General features: G+C 40.7%; 1 protein-coding gene across 1 annotated transcript in view; it reads left to right on the top strand.

The window, feature by feature from the left end:
• The window catches only part of CNTNAP5 (contactin associated protein family member 5), a 310358-nt gene that overhangs the window by 190859 nt on the left and 101663 nt on the right, over positions 1-17836 (top strand). The window contains exon 12 of the mRNA XM_076342919.1: positions 12052-12171. Coding sequence (XP_076199034.1) covers positions 12052-12171 — 120 coding nt within the window. The remainder of the gene's footprint in view (positions 1-12051; positions 12172-17836) is intronic.

Genomic DNA, 17836 nt, shown 5'->3' with positions numbered 1-17836 from the left:
GTTAACCTGCATGGGCTGCAGGGGGACAGCCTGCCTCACCATGGTCTTCACCAGGGGCTGCCGGGGAATCTCTGCTCCGGCTCCTGGAGCCCCTCCTTCCCCTCCTTCTCCACTGACCTTGGTGTCTGCAGAGTTGTTTCTCTCACATATTCTCACTCCTCTCTCCCGGCTGCTGTTGCACAGCAGCTTTTTCCCCCTTCTTAAATACGTTATCACAGAGGTGCTACCACCGTCGCAGATGGGCTCAGCCTTGGCCAGCGGCGGGTCCATCTTGGAGCCGACTGACATTGGCTCTGTCGGACATGGGGGAAGCTTCTAGCAGCTTCTCACAGAGGTCACCCCTGTAGACCCCCACTACCAAAACCTTGCCACGCAAACCCAATGCAGTAGCCTATTGATCCATCGGATGTTGGCTTAGTCTGATATAATCCAGATACATAGGAGAGGATCCTTTATGTAATCACTTGTGAACCGTAGCAATATAGATAATAATGTAATGTTTGTTTTCTGTTTTCCTCTTTTAGATAGAAACACTGATGTTAGCACACAGCTTGGGAAAAAGGTCTGGGTGGGATTCAGCTCATCTATTTTTTGCTGTCTGATACTGTGGTATCTAATCTAAGATAGTGGTCTGCTCTCTCTCTATGTGTGAGCTATTTTCAGAACTTGGCTAATCTCACTGTGAGGGTGTCCATGCTAAGTTCATGGACCACCTCTGAAACATGCCAGTGTCTGTTATCTATGGAGCGAGGCTCTTAGCTTAGACATACAGTAGGCAACTGAAGCTAGATCAGAATTTTAGGTGTATATATATAGAGAGAGAAACAGAGGGGGAGGAGTTACAGGTGTATATATATACAAAATATTTTTAACTGAAAGGTCATAGTTTAAAACCTGCATAGTCCCCTCTCTCATACTATTAATTCTCCTTGTAATTATCATGTGATAGTGAAAGCAGTAGACCAGTGTAAAATGGCCCTGGGATACAGAATGTTAAAACTTTATTGCAAGGTAATGATTAGTAATCTCCTCTTTCTATGAGTTATGTTAGTCCCTTAGCCTCATCTTCCCCGTCTGTATTTGTAATATATTTATACATGATAGTTTTCAGATGGCCTTTAGTCTTGGGTGTATTTTTTTTATTCCAAAGAGTGCTGAACATTGATATAAAAGATGATGAGAAATATAAAATAATGGTTTTATTCTTCATGTTCTGGGGATGTCAACATGTCCCAAAGCTTTGCAAGGTGATAATTAACAGAATGTAATTTAATTCTGGATATTTGCTTTGGTGTGTGATGTATCTGGCACCTACAGGCATGTGTCTTATTGGCCTAGGTAATTGCTGGAGGAAAGATCCATCCAATAATGGAACTGTCATATCGTCATTGATATGACATAAACTTAACATAACTTCAGGCTTTGAAAATGTATTTTTTAATATTAATATGCTTACCACATATATAATTTTTCATCTGAAAAGCTTAATATAGCTTCAACCAGATCGTTAGCAGTACTGGAGCTGCATCTTAAAGTGCCAGCCACGAATTTGGTAATTCTCCTGTGTTCCAAGGTAGGCAGATGCGTACACTGTTTGCTGGCTGGGCAAATGAGGTTCAGAGAGTTTCAGTTTGCCAGATGTCTAACAGTGAGTCTGGTCATGTATTTTGCATGTCCTGAGTAGCCAATTTTCCTGTCTGAGATTCTTGGAATAGATTTTTTCCATGTGTATTTAAACATGTTGGTGTTCTTTGACTAAACAAAACATGTTTAATATTCATATCAAGCCTTCAGTACTGTACTTGGTGTTCTTGCATATTTTTGTTCACACCATGCTTCTGGCATATGAATTTTCATTGTTTAGTTTGTAATAAATTACTGTCTTATTAATGCTTTCCCTTCAGTGTGTGTATCTGTAAATTGTACATCTGCATTTCTCAGTTGTGTTAATTTAAAAAAAGTTTTTCCCTTTGCCTGACATTTCCTTATAAATAACACAGAGAATGTTCCACTTTGGGACTTTACAGCAGAACAGAGCATGTGGGGGACTAACTCAATCCCTTTTGAAGCCTGCCTGTGTCAGGTGTGACCATCACCACAGGGACGCCAGTACTTTCAAGAGCAAGGCTGAAATACCATGCTTTGCACAGTGTTCTTCAAGTCTTTGATTTCTCCTTTCCCTCCAACACTGCTCTTAAAATGGTGTAGGTCTCCCCGACTGCTTTCTTGCAGCAGCAGGACTTGCAGGTCACCCTGCACCAGCACGGGGCAGGGGCCGCTGGGGTACGTGACTGACACAGCCACCTTCAAACCTCAGCGGGGAAGCGACAGGGGAGGACGGGCTGACATGACCTTTTGTACCTCAGCCAGGGGGAGCCTTAACTTGGATGGTAGGAAACTGTCTAATCCCCAAGTGCAACGGAAGGATCCCTCCCGAACATCCATTTAGGTGACATTGTGGTAAAAGTAATTTTAAAGCTATCTATGGAAATAACACATTCTTTATCAGATGAGTAAATACATATTTTAAAAAGGAAAAATAAGCCATCTGTCACCCAGGCACATCACAGCGGAGACTGCGTTAGTCTGTCAACAACAGAGCTGTCAAAATCCAGTTTTTGAGAGTACAGATTTCATTTTCTGGCATTTAACAAGACAATTGTATTATAAGGGTGAGAATGACAATCAGTCCCAGAGTTCATTGCCTGTACTAATCCCTCTGCTGTTGGAATGAGAAGAGAAGAAGAAACCTCCCGTTGCATATTGCTTTATTTGTTACTCAGAAAAGTCTTGACTGAACACTCATTACTCTGAGTCTGTAAGAACAAATCTGTCAGGCCTGAGGTATACAAGCAGAGGGTGAAACACTCATCTCCAATCTGCCTCCAGGAGCTCTGAGTGTTTTGGTGAGAATGTTTAATTTGGTCTGTGTCAGCATTTGTGCGTATCAAGTTGTCCAAGGTCAGTCCAGGGCTGGTTGCAGATCCCAACAGAATCCCCAGCTCTTACTGGCCTTTCCAGTCTGTCCTGGTTTTGGCTGGGATAGAGTTAATTTCCTTCCTAGTAGCTGGTACAGTGCTGTGTTTTGGATTTAGGATGAGAATAATGTTGATAACACAGCGATGTTTTAGTTGTTGCCCAGTAGTGCTTACACTAGTCAAGGACTTTTCAGCTTCCCATGCTCTACCGACTGAGAAGACGGGAGGTGCACAAGAAGCCGGGAGGGGGCACAGCCAGGACAGCTGACCCAAACTGGCCAAAGGGACATTCCATACCATGTGACGTCATGCTCAGTACATAAAGCTGGGGAAAGCTGGCCAGGGGGGGCTGCTGCTCAGGGACTGGTTGGGCATCGGTCGGCGGGTGGTGAGCAACTGCAAAATCACTTGCTTTGTGTATTATTATTATTACTACTACATTATTATTATTGTTGCTATTATTATTTTATTTCAATTATTAAACTGTTTTTATCTCAACCCATGAGTTTTTCTCACTTCTACTCTTCCAATTCTCTCCCCCATCCCGGCGGGGGGGAGGGAGGAGTGAGCGAGCGGCTGTGTGGTGCTTAGTTGCTGACTGAGATTAAACCACAACACAGTCTAACCAGTACATGAGTTTTCACCTCAGAATAGAATAATAGTAATTATTATAGGGGTTATAACTACTCTTTGCATCTGAGGTGCAAAGAATTACAAAGCAATGAAATGAGTCCCAAATGATCTGGCAGTAAGTATTCTGCCTACAGTTTTTCATGACTCTGCAATTGTTAGAGGTGGTAAAAGCAACATGCATCTTGCTGCTACATTTTAGCTGGGGAGTGGAGAGCGTCAGCACCTCACAATGAAATAAAGAATTAAAGTTCTTTATGTCTCTTTAATGTATTTTATTTATTATAGCATCATAAAATGTTATCTCCCTCTGAGAAATTGAAAATTATTAGCTACTTTTATTAGATTATGAGACTCCAATCAAGAAACAGCAATACTACAGGATTCATTTTGGTAATCATAACTAGTACAGCTCAAATTCTGAATCTCTAGCTCAGAGTATTTGCAATGAAATGTATGTGCTCAATTTCCAAAGTAATTGGAAGTACAGTAGGAATTTTGTACATATTGGGAATTTTAAAGTTTACTTTTAATTAATTTTATTTTTTGAGGGAAGTTATCTTGGTGTCCATTAAATTTGAAAAGGACAGAGTCCTCTGATTAAAAAAAAAAATGAAACAAATTGCTTTTGATTTGGAGTTTGATTGTATCTATGCCAGTAACTTACTGCTGGGTGGAGGGGAGAGAGGTGTACCTTGCCTGGTCTCCCAGTAGTAAAACTGAAGTCTGGGTATCACTGTAACCTTTGCATTGAGTCCAACAGCCAGCACTATTTTAAATATGGGCAAGAGGTGCGTCTTACTGGATGAATAACAAGTTCATTCATCCATTGAAGAGAGGGGGCTTTAAACATATTGCTCCCTGGGGATTATTTGCAGAAGTTCAAGTCTTTGCGCAAAGAACAGTCTTTTTTTTTTTTTTTTTTTTTTTTTAATCTGAAATAGAACTGGAGGTGAAAAATGAAATTAAAGTGGTCTGAGAGAAAGGAGAGGTTTTATAAGTTAGGAACATGGGGCAAAGTAAACAGAGTTGTTAAGTACTCCGGAAAACTGGGGCCAGCTGAAGTGTTATCTGCCAGGGAACTGCACAATAAAACAGTAAGCATGTGCTTAATGAAGGCTATCATGGAGGCTGCAGGTGAACTGGTTAGGGCAAAAGTAAGACTGGAAGCCAAATGTCAATATAGTAACAGGTAGTCAGTGAAAAACTGAATAAAAAGATGTTTTATTGGAAATGATGGAAGTTTGACCTTGCAAACATTTGTGCTCAGCCATGTGCTGTTAAAGATTTCAGCTACGGCAGGGATACATTCTCTTCTGGTTTAAGAACTGTAATTAAAACAGTTGGATTAACAGGTTCAAGATACTTCAGAGAGCTGAACAGTGATGAAATTGCTCATATTTAAAACTTGTCAGGCTTTCGCAGAGTGTTGAATCAAGGCTGAAGTTTCAATTGCAGAGCCAAGCTAAGAGGGACCCCAGCCCTGTCGGACCTGACTGCAGGGTGCAGAGAGCTACTGCGTGTGCTCTGGCTGACCAGCCCATAAGGGTCTTGATGCAGGAATTAAAAAATGAAATTCTGTAGTTGATTTTACACAAAAGGTCAAAATAGGTTATTATAATGACATTAAAATCTCTTAATGCCTTTCTGGCATTGAAGTCTGAATCATGGATCTATAGAATCATAGAATCATAGAATCATTGAGGTTGGAAAAGATCTCTAAGATCATCGAGTCCAACCGTCAACCCAACACCACCATGTCTACTAAACCATGTCCCTAAGTGCCTCATCTACTCGTCTTTTAAATACCTCCAGGGATGGGGACTCCACCACTTCCCTGGGCAGCCTGTTCCGATGTTTCACCACTCTTTCAGTAAAGAAATTTTTCCTCACATCCAATCTAAACCTCCCCTGGCGCAACTTGAGGCCATTTCCTCTTGTCCTATCGCTTGTTACTTGGGAGAAGAGACCGACCCCCACCTCGCTACAACCTCCTTTCAGGTAGTTGTAGAGAGCGATGAGGTCTCCCCTCAGCCTCCTTTTCTCCAGGCTAAACAACCCCAGTTCCCTCAGCCGCTCCTCATCAGACTTGTTCTCCAGACCCCTCACCAGCCTCGTTGCCCTTCTCTGGACACGCTCCAGCACCTCAACGTCCTTCTTGTAGTGAGGGGCCCAAAACTGAACACAGTATTCGAGGTGCGGCCTCACCAGTGCTGAGGACAGGGGCACGATCACTTCCCTACTCCTGCTGGCCACACTATTTCTGATACAGGCCAGGATGCCATTGGCCTTCTTGGCCGCCTGGGCACACTGCCGGCTCATGTTCAGCCGGCTGTCGACCAACACCCCCAGGTCCTTTTCCGCCAGGCAGCTTTCCAGCCACTCTTCCCCAAGCCTGTAGCGCTGCATGGGGTTGTTGTGGCTGAAGTGCAGGACCCGGCACTTGTCCTTGTTGAACCTCATACAGTTGGCCTGGGCCCATCGATCCAGCCTGTCCAGGTCCCTCTGCAGAGCCTTCCTACCCTCGAGCAGATCAACACTCCCGCCCAGCTTGGTGTCGTCTGCAAACTTACTGAGGGTGCACTTGATCCCCTCATCCAGATCATCAATAAAGATATTAAACAAGACCGGCCCCAGTACTGAGCCCTGGGGAACACCGCTCGTGACCGGCCGCCAACTGGATGTAACTCCATTCACCACAACTCTCTGGGCCCGGCCGTCCAGCCAGTTTTTGACCCAGCGCAGAGTCCACCTGTCTAAGCCGTGAGCCACCAGCTTCTCTAGGAGAATGCTGTGGGAGACAGTGTCAAAGGCCTTGCTGAAGTCCAGGTAGACCACATCCACAGCCTTTCCCTCGTCCTCTAGGTGGGTCACCCGGTCATAGAAGGAGATCAGGTTGGTCGAGCAGGACCTGCCTCTCATGAATCCGTGCTGGCTAGGCCGGATCCCCTGGTTGTCCCGCTCATGCCTTGTGAGTGCCCTCAAGATGAACCGCTCCATCATCTTCCCCGGCACCGAGGTCAGGCTGACAGGCCTGTAGTTCCCCAGATCCTCCTTCCGGCCCTTCTTGTGGATGGGCGTCACATTGGCAAGCCTCCAGTCGCCCGGGACCTCCCCCGTTAACCAGGACTGCTGATAAATGATGGAGAGTGTAGCTTGAACCTCGATCAATCAAAGTGCATGTTTATAGTTTTGCTAGGATGCTTCTGTAGGGATGTAGTGTGTGTGGCTTGAAGAAATATGGGATGTGTATATTTCAGATCCATAATTTTTATTTTTGAGCTTATGAGTCTTTATATCCCAGGAGATATAAGAGAACGTGTAGAATTGGGTGATGTTGATGTGACTGGGAATAAAGTGTTTATTTTATAAATGCTGATCAAAGTTTGACAAACCATTTCTTAAGCAGCTGGGAAGATGAAAAGTGAGAACTGAAGGAAAAGATGGTCATTATGATAAGTGAGTAAAGCAGTGTTCAAAATGAATGCTCTGATGGGATGAGTTGTTGATCTGAAAAGCTAGTTTAATTTGAGATACTTAAGGCTGAAAGAGACACCTGAGGGAGAAATTGGTTATATGTGTTTCACAGAGGTTTGTAAGGGGTTGGGAGATAGAATCTTGAACTCTGTCAGTATTGTGCATGCCTGAACACCATCAGCACTGCTCATCCTAGCAGGTAGGCAAGAGCACATATGGTACTTATGGAAGCAGCTTTTGGTATGAAGAATGAGGCTCTCAGGCTGCATCAGTTTCAGTAGCTAGCTCTGGGAGAATTTTAAATTTCTTTGTGAAACACAGCAGTAGCCTTTAAGAAAATTCGTTAAAGAGCACTGCAAAAATGTCAGCACAGGGTCTACTGTTATAGCTTATAAGTGATTCTGGGGAAAAAAAGAAAAAAAAAAAAAAGACAATAAAAGACATCCAGTCTTTTCGTGACCAAGTAAAACAGATATTTCTGATGTCCAGTTTCCCTTACTAAATCTGGGACCTTGGAGTCAAGCTGTTTCTTGTTTTGTCTTCCTGGAATAGCCACTGTTACCAGCAATAGCCCATCAGCCAAAATCTGCCCCTCTGACACCTTTTACACTTTGGTTTTTGCCTTGTGCTGTAGTTTACCGTAATACTTTTACCTGCCATACCTGACTGTAAGGTCCAAGCCATGCTTGCAGGGGGATAGCATGGGTTCATGTGCGCTGCTGACATCTCTTTCCATCGAGCACTAGCATAATGCAACTCCATGAAGCAAACAGCTTCATCCTGACTGCCTGCAGGAACTTGGTGGCCGGAATTGCAGTGCTATTGCTGCATGGCAGTGCAGCTTGTTCCCAAAAGGACCTGAGGAAACACAGCAGGGGCTGAAAGTCATAAACTGTGATTTTTCAGTGGTTCTGGCTCAGTGAAACAAATGTTGCTAGAAACTATCATTTTATCTTCAATGGCTGGTATGAGTCAAAATTAGTCCAAAAAAAGTGTGGGAGTGTTAAAGAAGGAAAACTGATCTTGCTTCTTTGAGACAGAAGACAACTTAGAGGTTTCATTTTTGAAATTACGTTTTCAAAAAGTCCTTGATTAAGCATTTTAATGAGAAACGAAGCTTTGCATGAGCAGCCTATAAAGAACATTATTTTTGTTGTTTTGGTCCCATTTCGGTGAACATTTTAAAATTTGAAAACAAACTTGGAAGGAGTGAAAGTATAAACACTATTAAAATGCTTCACAGAAAGGAATAAAATCACTATTTTTTGTTTGTGGTTTGTTTTTTTTTTAATTTAAAAATAATGCTTGAAAATTGTTGATGGGTTCTACTCTGAATGAACTGATGAATACCTCTCTTTATTAAAAAGGTGTAATGACTGCAGATGTTGTTTGACATTAAAATGTATGCATTTGTCAACAGTTCCATAATTACACTTGGTGCTTGCTTTTTGAAAGTGAGGCCCTATTACATGCATAAATGGTTGGTGACTCTTTAATGACAACTACAATAATGGTTTCCTACTGTTCCCAAAATGACCACATATCCGTCTACATCAGAGAATTCTGGCACAAAACAGAACATAAATATGAAGGCAGTTTTCAAAGTTAAGGCTCTGGGGTCTTAACAGTCAGGTTTTTACTTCTGTATGATATTTCTGATTGCATAAAGAGAAGAATTATTGCAAAGAGATCTTGTCTTTCATTGAACCATAAAGACAGCTTCAGGTTGTTGTCACTGGAGTGATAGGGCCTTTTTCAGCAAATGGAATTGCATAACTTCATTCTGAAACAAGCAATCGGCTCAGCCTGCAAAGATGTTGAGCAGAGCTTGGAATGGATGGTGTGCTTGAAATGTCTGTGGGGGCATCTGTCAGTGACTGGAAAACAAATACTATTTGTATGCAGTACCAAATGCTTAAGATACAGACGTGAAACTTTCAGCGTGCAGCTACTGAATAAACTGTCCACCAGAACAGCTTTTCTCTAAGTCATGATAGTTAGAATATGTTTTATGTGCTAGAGCTCGAAGTTTATAGCCTTTTCCCACTTCTTCTACTACTCCCTAGTATTTACTGCTGGAATTCTCATATGACTGAAAGGAAAACATACCAGAATGGATTTTCTTCTGGCAGACATAACTGTAGTTTCACTGAAGCTTGTGCATCCTTTCAGATTTATACCAGTTGAGCAACCCTAGCCTGATTTCTAGCTCTATACAGCCTTTTTTTTCCAAAGTTGCAGTGACAAAGGGGCCATCTAAAGGTGAGTATATCATCTCTGTTTGCATCTGCCCACATTATTAATGGCTGAATCTTCACATCTTTCCTTATTAATTTGGAAAAAAGTAGATCTGGGCTCCAGCCAAAATGACAGTCAAGAAGAAGCAAAACACTTAGTAAGAAAAAGTTTGTGATGAAGAATGGGTTTCTAGCTGTGCCAGTTCACTGACAACATACTACTTTTATGTCTCTGCCCCTTGCACCATCCTTTGTCTTCAAAAATATTCAGCAAACAGTTCAGGGGAAGCAATTGGCATATTCCCTAATGAGACAAGATAAAGTGTCCTGTAATGACGATGACAGCAAATTTACTAAGGGAACTGCAGTTTGAGAACTTTGCAAATTGATCAAACCATGATTCCTTGATTGCTTGCTTAATCGCCTGTTGCGGTCTCTCTCCTGACCCTCCATATCCCAGTTGCTTTTGTCAGCACTTTGGCGACTGAGGGACTCTCTGTTAGCCCTCAGGTTGTGAATAGTGGAAGAATAGGTTCTAGTTTGGGGATTTTATTTTATTTGCATTTAATATGTACTCTTGGCCAACGATCAGAGGGGGAATTTAGAGATCTTCTGGACTCCTACAGTGCTTTCTACATCAGGCTAATGACTGTCAGGAAGAAGATTTCTTAATTCTGTTTATTATAGGATGGATACTAATTAAAGCACTGTCTCACCAGGTGCTGAGTACCTTAAGCAGCTTCTTAACTCTGGGAAGTGTAATGCTGTGCATATTTAGCACTTAGTGATGTTCTGCCTGCTAAAGATATCTGGTCAGGAGAGAAATGTACAAGGGGAAAGCAGATTTCAGCAGGTGGTACAAGTGATTGACTGGTAAGACTTAATTCATGGCAAGTTTGGAATGGGAGCCCCTAGAACTGTGATTCTATTTTGTTGGCAGAAATGAAGAAATGTCCAAATTTCATTAAAATCTGAGTAATGAACTACCTTATAGCATTCTTCAGAATAGTAGTCAAACAAAGCTACTTCAGGCTGGCTATTTAAGTCTTTCTGAAGTTTGTTTCATTAGAGAAACTACTTTCAGGGAATGAGGGGGAAAGGGGGGATGTGATTCCATGTGTGCACGGAAGTGGGAATGAGGAACTATTCCTGCTGGTGCAGAGCAATTGCTGCTTTCTGCAGGAGAGGCTGGGACTGTATTTCAGAAGTGGTGAGGAAGTGCTCTCCCTGCACTCGCTCTGCAAACCTCCTTGAGTTCTTTCCAGACGAACGGCACTGGGAACTTTGCAGTTGTATTTACAACCTTGACACAGCAGATATTATGCCGTATCAAGTTTAACTGTACTGCTCTGCTGCCTGAAGAGTGAGGGGCTTGGAAAAAAGACTTGCAGTGGCTAACAAATGGGTTATTCACAAATTCCCCTGAGTATCTCCTACTCTGTGTAAGTGTCCAGTGTTTGCTGTATAATGATGTACTAATGTGCAAATGGTAGCTAAATGTGCTCTTAAAATTAAGAGGTAAGACAAAGACAGATTTGACCTCGCAGCAGCCAAAGATAATGTCCAAATATATTTCTGTGTGTTCTGCTACTGGTAGCACTCAAAAGCTTACTTAAAGATTAGGGGTAATTCTGTTTGCTTGCATTTCCATTACTGTATCTTCCAAATAACTCCATCTCATAGGAAGAAAAAAGGAAGTCTTGATCTATCTGTTAAGTCAATCTGTGTTTTCTATTCTATTTACTGACAATTAGTTGAACAATCATAAGCTGTTACAGAGAATAACCTTGTCAGTATAATCAGGTAAGTGTTTAAGTAGGTGGGAAAAAAAAAATCAATCCTCCTGCAATGAGATTTAAGGTTACTGTTGTTCAAGTTCCAGGATCATATATGTGACTTTTTGATACCTCATAACTGCCTCTCTGGAGAAGTTTTCTCTTTGCCCCATGTGAAGTTATGATATCTTGCCTGAAAACATGCTTCAAAGACAAGGAATTGCACTGACCTGTGGGAGTTTTTCCTCCTGTTCTTGCTCTTGGTGACCTGCTGTGGTTGTTTTATTAACCACTTGGCATTTTTATGGGCCCTAATCCTCCAAAAGAAGAATATTGATAAGTAGAGAGAAAGAGTTGGTTGTATAAAAAAAGGTCTAAAGCATAAAATTGTTACCCAGAACGGAGACCATATCTGACCTTGAGCTTTTCTGCTAAGGAGCAATGCCTTCTTTTCACTTGTGCAGTAGACATTGGTAGGGACTTAAAGTTACCTGTTAACAATAACCTTCAGGGAAGCTGAAGGCTGGCAAAAATACCTGTCTTCTGTATTGACAAGGCTTGAGCGCATGCCTAGGTAGTAAATCATGTACACGTGTGTATGTATGTCTTTGAAATATCATTATGTGGATGCATATATGTATCACTCCATAACTAGATGGTGGCATGTTTGAAAGTTCATATCCATTTACTTAAGTATTTACATACTTCAATCCACAATAAGGCCAATACCCATATCTTTAAAATCAGAATATATTAAGTTCAAGGAAGTAGTTAAATACATGCCTAATTTTGAACGTGGACTCAGGTCCAAATGCGGTAAACTCTTTCACATGCTAATCAGCAGTGAACCAACAGTTTATGTTATGACAATGATTAAAGCAGTGCTCATGTATAAAATGTGTCTGTCTGTTTTCTCCTTGTTTATGTGATACAATCTTCCTCTTTCTTTTTAAGCTATCTATGAACAATCTTGTGAGGCTTACCGACACCAAGGGAAGACATCAGGTTTCTTCTACATCGATTCTGATGGAAGTGGACCACTCGGACCACTCCGTGTTTTTTGCAATATAACAGGTAATGACCTAACCTTGTCTTTGGTGCTTTACGTTGCCTCTAATATTATTGGCATGTCTTTCATGTACTACTAAGAAGACCCCACAATCATGGGTGTCTCAGTAGTGGGAAAAAGAAGAGAACTGGTAGTAACTGAGGTTCGACTCTGAGGTGTTTCCTTAAGTAGGATCCATGTAAAAGTGATTTTTAAACTTTAAGTTTGAAAGACTCACCTTGTACTGTTGCTAAGTGGTATTTACAATGGTAAATGGTATTTGCACCTTTTAAAGGGCACTGCTGATGTATTTTTCATAATATCGTAACTTTTAATGAGATGTTTGTATTTTTTACTAAAGATGTAGAAACTTAGAATTCAAACCTTCTTTCATAACTGTGAATGGTTTCTCTGCTTTACTAGAACACTAGGTCGGGGAATGATTATTAAACTCCTTGCACTGAGCTAGCTGTAAACCCTTCCAGCCTGACTTAAGCAGGAATACCACCCCTCATACGAGTGTGCTGCCTTTGATATCCCAGATAATAGAAACCCTGATCATCCTGGGTATCTGTATGGAGGAGAAGGCATGATGCTCTTAGGAGGAGGGACACCAAAGAGACAGGTAGTGGAGCAGGAGCCAGTCAAGGTGACCTGTTGGTTGAGACTTCTCGACCTTACAGTTCTGTAGTTTTAAAATAAAAAGTGTTTCAAATGAATATACCTGGCTGGCAAATTCTCCCCTTAAGTGGGTCCTATTTTGTATATAGGACTGTCATGCCAGGGTATGAGAAAAGATTATATAGCCCATATTGTGGATTGGGGTAGGTGGTAGAGCGTCCTTTCTGATTTTTATTTTTGAAATGGAGAGGAAATTTCCTAGACTGTCTCCTGTTTGGCATTTTTTGCTTCCTGTGGCCAGGTGCGGATGAAAGAATATTTTATTACCCCTTCTAAATTGCTAATTCGGGTTGAGCTACTTTGCCACATATCACCTCCACACTCAGTCCTGAAAATGAAGGACTCAGGATATTCATATTTTATCCTTAATCTCCTTGTACTTAAAGTGTCTCAAATTAAATTTTCTTTTTGATTTAATTGGACAATCATTATGTTAATTAAATGCACACCAGTTAATTATTATGTTTTTTATTCAAGTGTAACAAATATTTAATAAGATGTGTCTCCTTCACTGTTGTTGAATCTCAAGAATTGAAACGGAGTTTCACCTTTCTGTCTGAATATCCTTCCTTGATCTCCAGTATGGGAAATGTGCTCATTTTTATTATTTATCATATAAATATGTGTGATGAAAACATTGTCAGTGCTTTTTATCTCTGCTGAAGAAGTAGGATTTTTGACAAACTCCTTGCAGAAAGCTTCTGCTTTCCTCAAATAAATTTTATCTGGCAGAAATCCAGAAGGCATATACCTGATTTTCTCTATATCTGTAATGAACTTGCTGACATTCTTATTTTATTTTGGTTACAAGAAAAGTGGGAGGTGAGGAAAACTGCCAGAACCTCCTAGCCTGGAAAACTTTCTTTTTTGTATTTGTTCTTTTCCCCTAGATGTCTCATTTGAGGCAGGGGAAGATCATTTGTCACAGACATCTTTATTATTCCTATTGCATAAAAGAGGACTGAGGCACAGAAAGAAATTACTATTTTACAGTTGTCCAGAGAGTTTGAGGTGTAATTGGGTTATGCTTCTGTATCATCTAAAGATGGTTTGGGTGCCTTAATCACAAGAGCTTCTTTTCTCTCTGGGAACATACCTTATTGTTATGCTGATAAAAATTGTTTACAGTAATAGGTTAAGTGCAAAGTATGGAAAAAATAACTTTATGTACACAGGGATGGATTCTGAATTTGTTACTCTCTTCAGGTAATGCTTCTGCATAGTTTTCTGAAAGTAAATATTCAGGGAAAGTAAAAAAATGAAATTCTGTGTTGTTATATTAGGACCATACAAGGAACAGAGACAAAAAAGTCAATGTTATTGTTCAGTGATATAAATCCATACCACACCTCCTGTGAATGGAAAAATGTAGATGGTCAGAAGCGTGAATGGCTTCCATGTATGGGGAGACCAAACAAATTTAAAAGATGGTGGAGGGAACTGTCACAGGAAAACATGGAGATCATATGTGGCGTAGAGAAAGCAAACAAGGACTGAATTTTTTTTCATCATATAGGAGCTAAGGGACAGTAAAATTATTAGATAGCAGGATTTGGGTTTTTTTTTGTTTGTTTGTTTTCTTTTTCCTGATGTAATGAATAGTTCAACGTGAAACATTACCACAGGACATGAAGGAGGCCAATGTATCCACAGAGGGAAAAAAAAAACAGTCTGGAAAAAGCCCCGATCTTGTCTGATAGATTCAGCAGGTGCAATTAAACATGGAGGTTTAGTTACAGCTCCCAGCTCAGGCAGCTGTGAGGCAAAGATCACTGAAAAATGGGAACGAGTTTCAGGAAAACCTTTTGCCTTCCCTTGCTTCCCTGGGTATCTGTTCACCCTCAGAGGCAGAGGTAGGCTCCTGGGCTAAATGAAGCTTTGCTTTTACTCAGGCTGGCAGTTCTTCTTTTTGTACACAGTTCAAGAAGAGGTAACCTTTTTGTGCCCAAAATGTGTTCAGGCTGAAGAATTTGGAGGTGGAATGGAAAATACAGGGAAATCACTTATTTAGTGCTTTTAAAAGTAGAGGTACAGTGAGTTAATGACTTCTGGGAATTACAGAGCCTTGAATCTGTGAAGGATGAATTCAAAGAAGGAATCAGATCATCAGAAACGAACAGCATCATTGCATTTAAAGAGCAGTGGTGTTCCTTAATGTTCACTTCCATTTGTTTAAAATGCTTTCTAATTTTTACCTGTTTAATTGAACAGATAGGGATCTTGTTTGTAGCCAGTTATTAACCAGGGCAGATTAACAACAGCTTTCTCATATATTGGTGTCTGGTTATAGGCATCCAATGTGTGATGTGTATATGGGAAGTATCAACATTACAAGTTAATTTATTGTGTCTGTGGTCCCAGTGATTTCTCTGCAGCCTGTCAACTTTAATAGCCCACTGCTGAATAAAAATTCTGAAGAAAGCAGAAAATTGCAATTGTGTGTGTTGAGAGGGAATTGGACAATCATACAATGACAAAGAGGGAAAGAGAAATAAAGGAAGGGAAATTTTACAGGGAGAAAAAAAGAGGAAAAAAGTATTAAAAATATAAAGCCAATTTTCAGCATGGCAAGAAATTTAACAGTAAAGTGTCACAGGATATCTGCTGATACCAGGGTGGATAAATGTATTTATTCTTTGTCTGGAGAAGTGGCTGAAAAAGCAAGGTGACAAAAATTGTAGATGACATGCTATTATTTAAGTTGGTCAAGAAGAGGGAAGAGTATGTGAAGCACTTTAGAAGGATCGTATCTTGAAGGCTGTTTATTTCTAGTAAAAGTAAGATATGTTGTTGAAATAGGAGGTTGTCAGGAACAGTAATGTACTTAACTAAAGGCGTAGAAAGATGTCTGTACAAAGAGAGGTTAAAAGTAAATAATCCAGGGATATTTAGATTGGGAAGACCCAAAGTGAATGGGCCTCATTGAGAGAAGGGATGTTCATTTGCATTTTCTTATAATAGGGATAAAGAGAGTCCAATGACAGCGAAAGACAACAAACTCAAAACTAGATTTAAAAAAAAAAAGACAGCACCTTATTAACATAATGTTTCCTTCACCTTATACACCCATTACACACGCAAAGCAAAGTCACTTTCACAGGGAAATTCATCAATTATAATAAACAATGAGGAATCCACACCAAATATATGTGTTTGAGGGAAGAGAACCACGCATATGCACCCAAATCGTGATCATATGTAGATGGATGCTATGAGAGGCACCATGAGGATTTGTGTGGGTCCGTGCAGGGATTATTAATTTGGGATGATTGCGTTCAGCAGCATGGGAACATAGCTAGTCTGTTCCCAGGGCCATCTGCATGGGAATGTGAACTAGCTCTGCCTGCTTTGCCTGGGTTCTCCCATCATCCATGGTGCTCTACACCCACACTTTTTTGCATAAAGTACACAGAGGATGTATCCTGTCATGCTTTGGGCTAATGAACAACGACCAGCGCTGGGACAGAAATTTTCCCTGTAGGCTGATTGTTTGATAATTAGCCCAGTTGAATTAATCTTCACTTCCCACTGAAGTGACTGATAACAATCAATATAGAAAATGGCTAATGGACCCTCTGAACCGCTGGTCTGGCAGTCTTTCTGTCATTGTGAGCCTTATTCTTTTTCACTTGTTGCTTAGAAATCTATTGATCTGTCTTGAGTACTACTTAAATGCTAATAATCATATTCTCCAGTGCAAAGTTTATAGACATGCAATCTAAATCCATGTACTTCTTTTGCTGTCCTGTATGGAAAGTGTTTGTAATGACCTTTCCTCATCTCCTCCGGAGTAAATTTTTACCCTTGATATCTGAAAGATTTGCTTACAATACACTTGCGTCATTTTGTCACCGTACTTCTTTACTGATGCTGTTTTACTGTATGCAGACCCTGGGCTATCAGATCAATAATGCTTAGAAATTGCCATGGCAAGATCAATGGTTAATTTTTTTCTGGCCAGATATTTGTCCAGTCCTCAAATAGCTTGGTTCCCCCCCCCCCCCCCCCCCTCTTTTTCCTCCAGGGGTGCAGATTGGGGAAAGATGAGTCCTTATACCAGCTCTTGCTGCTAGTCCAAGATATGTTTTTGAAACTGCCATAATGAAAAAATCATTAATGAACAAAAATATATCTCCCCTTGTTGGGGATCATCTCTGTTTTGCAGTCTTCTCAAAATGCAAATATTGCCTATTTTTTTGATGCAAGAAAAGTAAAGCTTTATTTTCTCTATCTCAGAAAACTGTGTTTAAATCTCAGACAAAGTAAGGGATTCTGAAAAGATGTGAAGGAGATTGCCAAAGTTATACTTGGCAATTTTTTATAAATTGCCTCTAGCCTTTATTTTTCATTCAGCTATCAAAGATACAGGTTTTATTCTTCCATATAGTACATATTCCATGGCATGTAAGGAGGGTTGAATTCAGGAGGATACAAGTTGTGTTTGTAGCTGAAGTGTCTAAATACTTCAAGTGTCTGAATAGTCCCACTTACAATACGATATTCGGTCAGCTATTTGAGGAAAATACTGTAGCAGTTCAGCTTTACTCACGTTGCTGTGAACAAGGAGCAGACTGGAGTAACAGAGACAGGCTACTACAAAGCAGAGCTGGCTAGACCTCAGTCCTTGCAGTAGGGATCCCCACTGATGTTCCCAATAATCGTGGAACTGGTGGTATTACTGTCCATGGCATCCACCTTTCCCTTTGTTTCCACACAAGAATCTCAGTTCATCTGCTTATATAATCTATTAATCCATCTCCATAAGAAATCATCTCCTTTTACTTTGTATAGCAATTACACTGATACAGAAGTCACCATGTGATTCATCCCTTGTTACATTTCCTGGGGACCTGGCAGGCTCTCACATGGAAAGGAGGGCTGCCACCGGTTAGGCTGAGGCAATAACAGAGAGGAGGAGGAGGAGGAGGAGGTTGTGCCCTTAATTCTGGTTTTATTACCTGCAACTATGTAATTGTGGGATAAGAACTTAAATGGTGAAACTCCCTGAGA

Source organism: Aptenodytes patagonicus, chromosome 6 (assembly GCF_965638725.1).
Source record: "Aptenodytes patagonicus chromosome 6, bAptPat1.pri.cur, whole genome shotgun sequence".
NCBI classification, from domain to species: Eukaryota; Metazoa; Chordata; class Aves; order Sphenisciformes; family Spheniscidae; genus Aptenodytes; species Aptenodytes patagonicus.
This window is presented reverse-complemented; position numbering and strand designations above follow the sequence as displayed.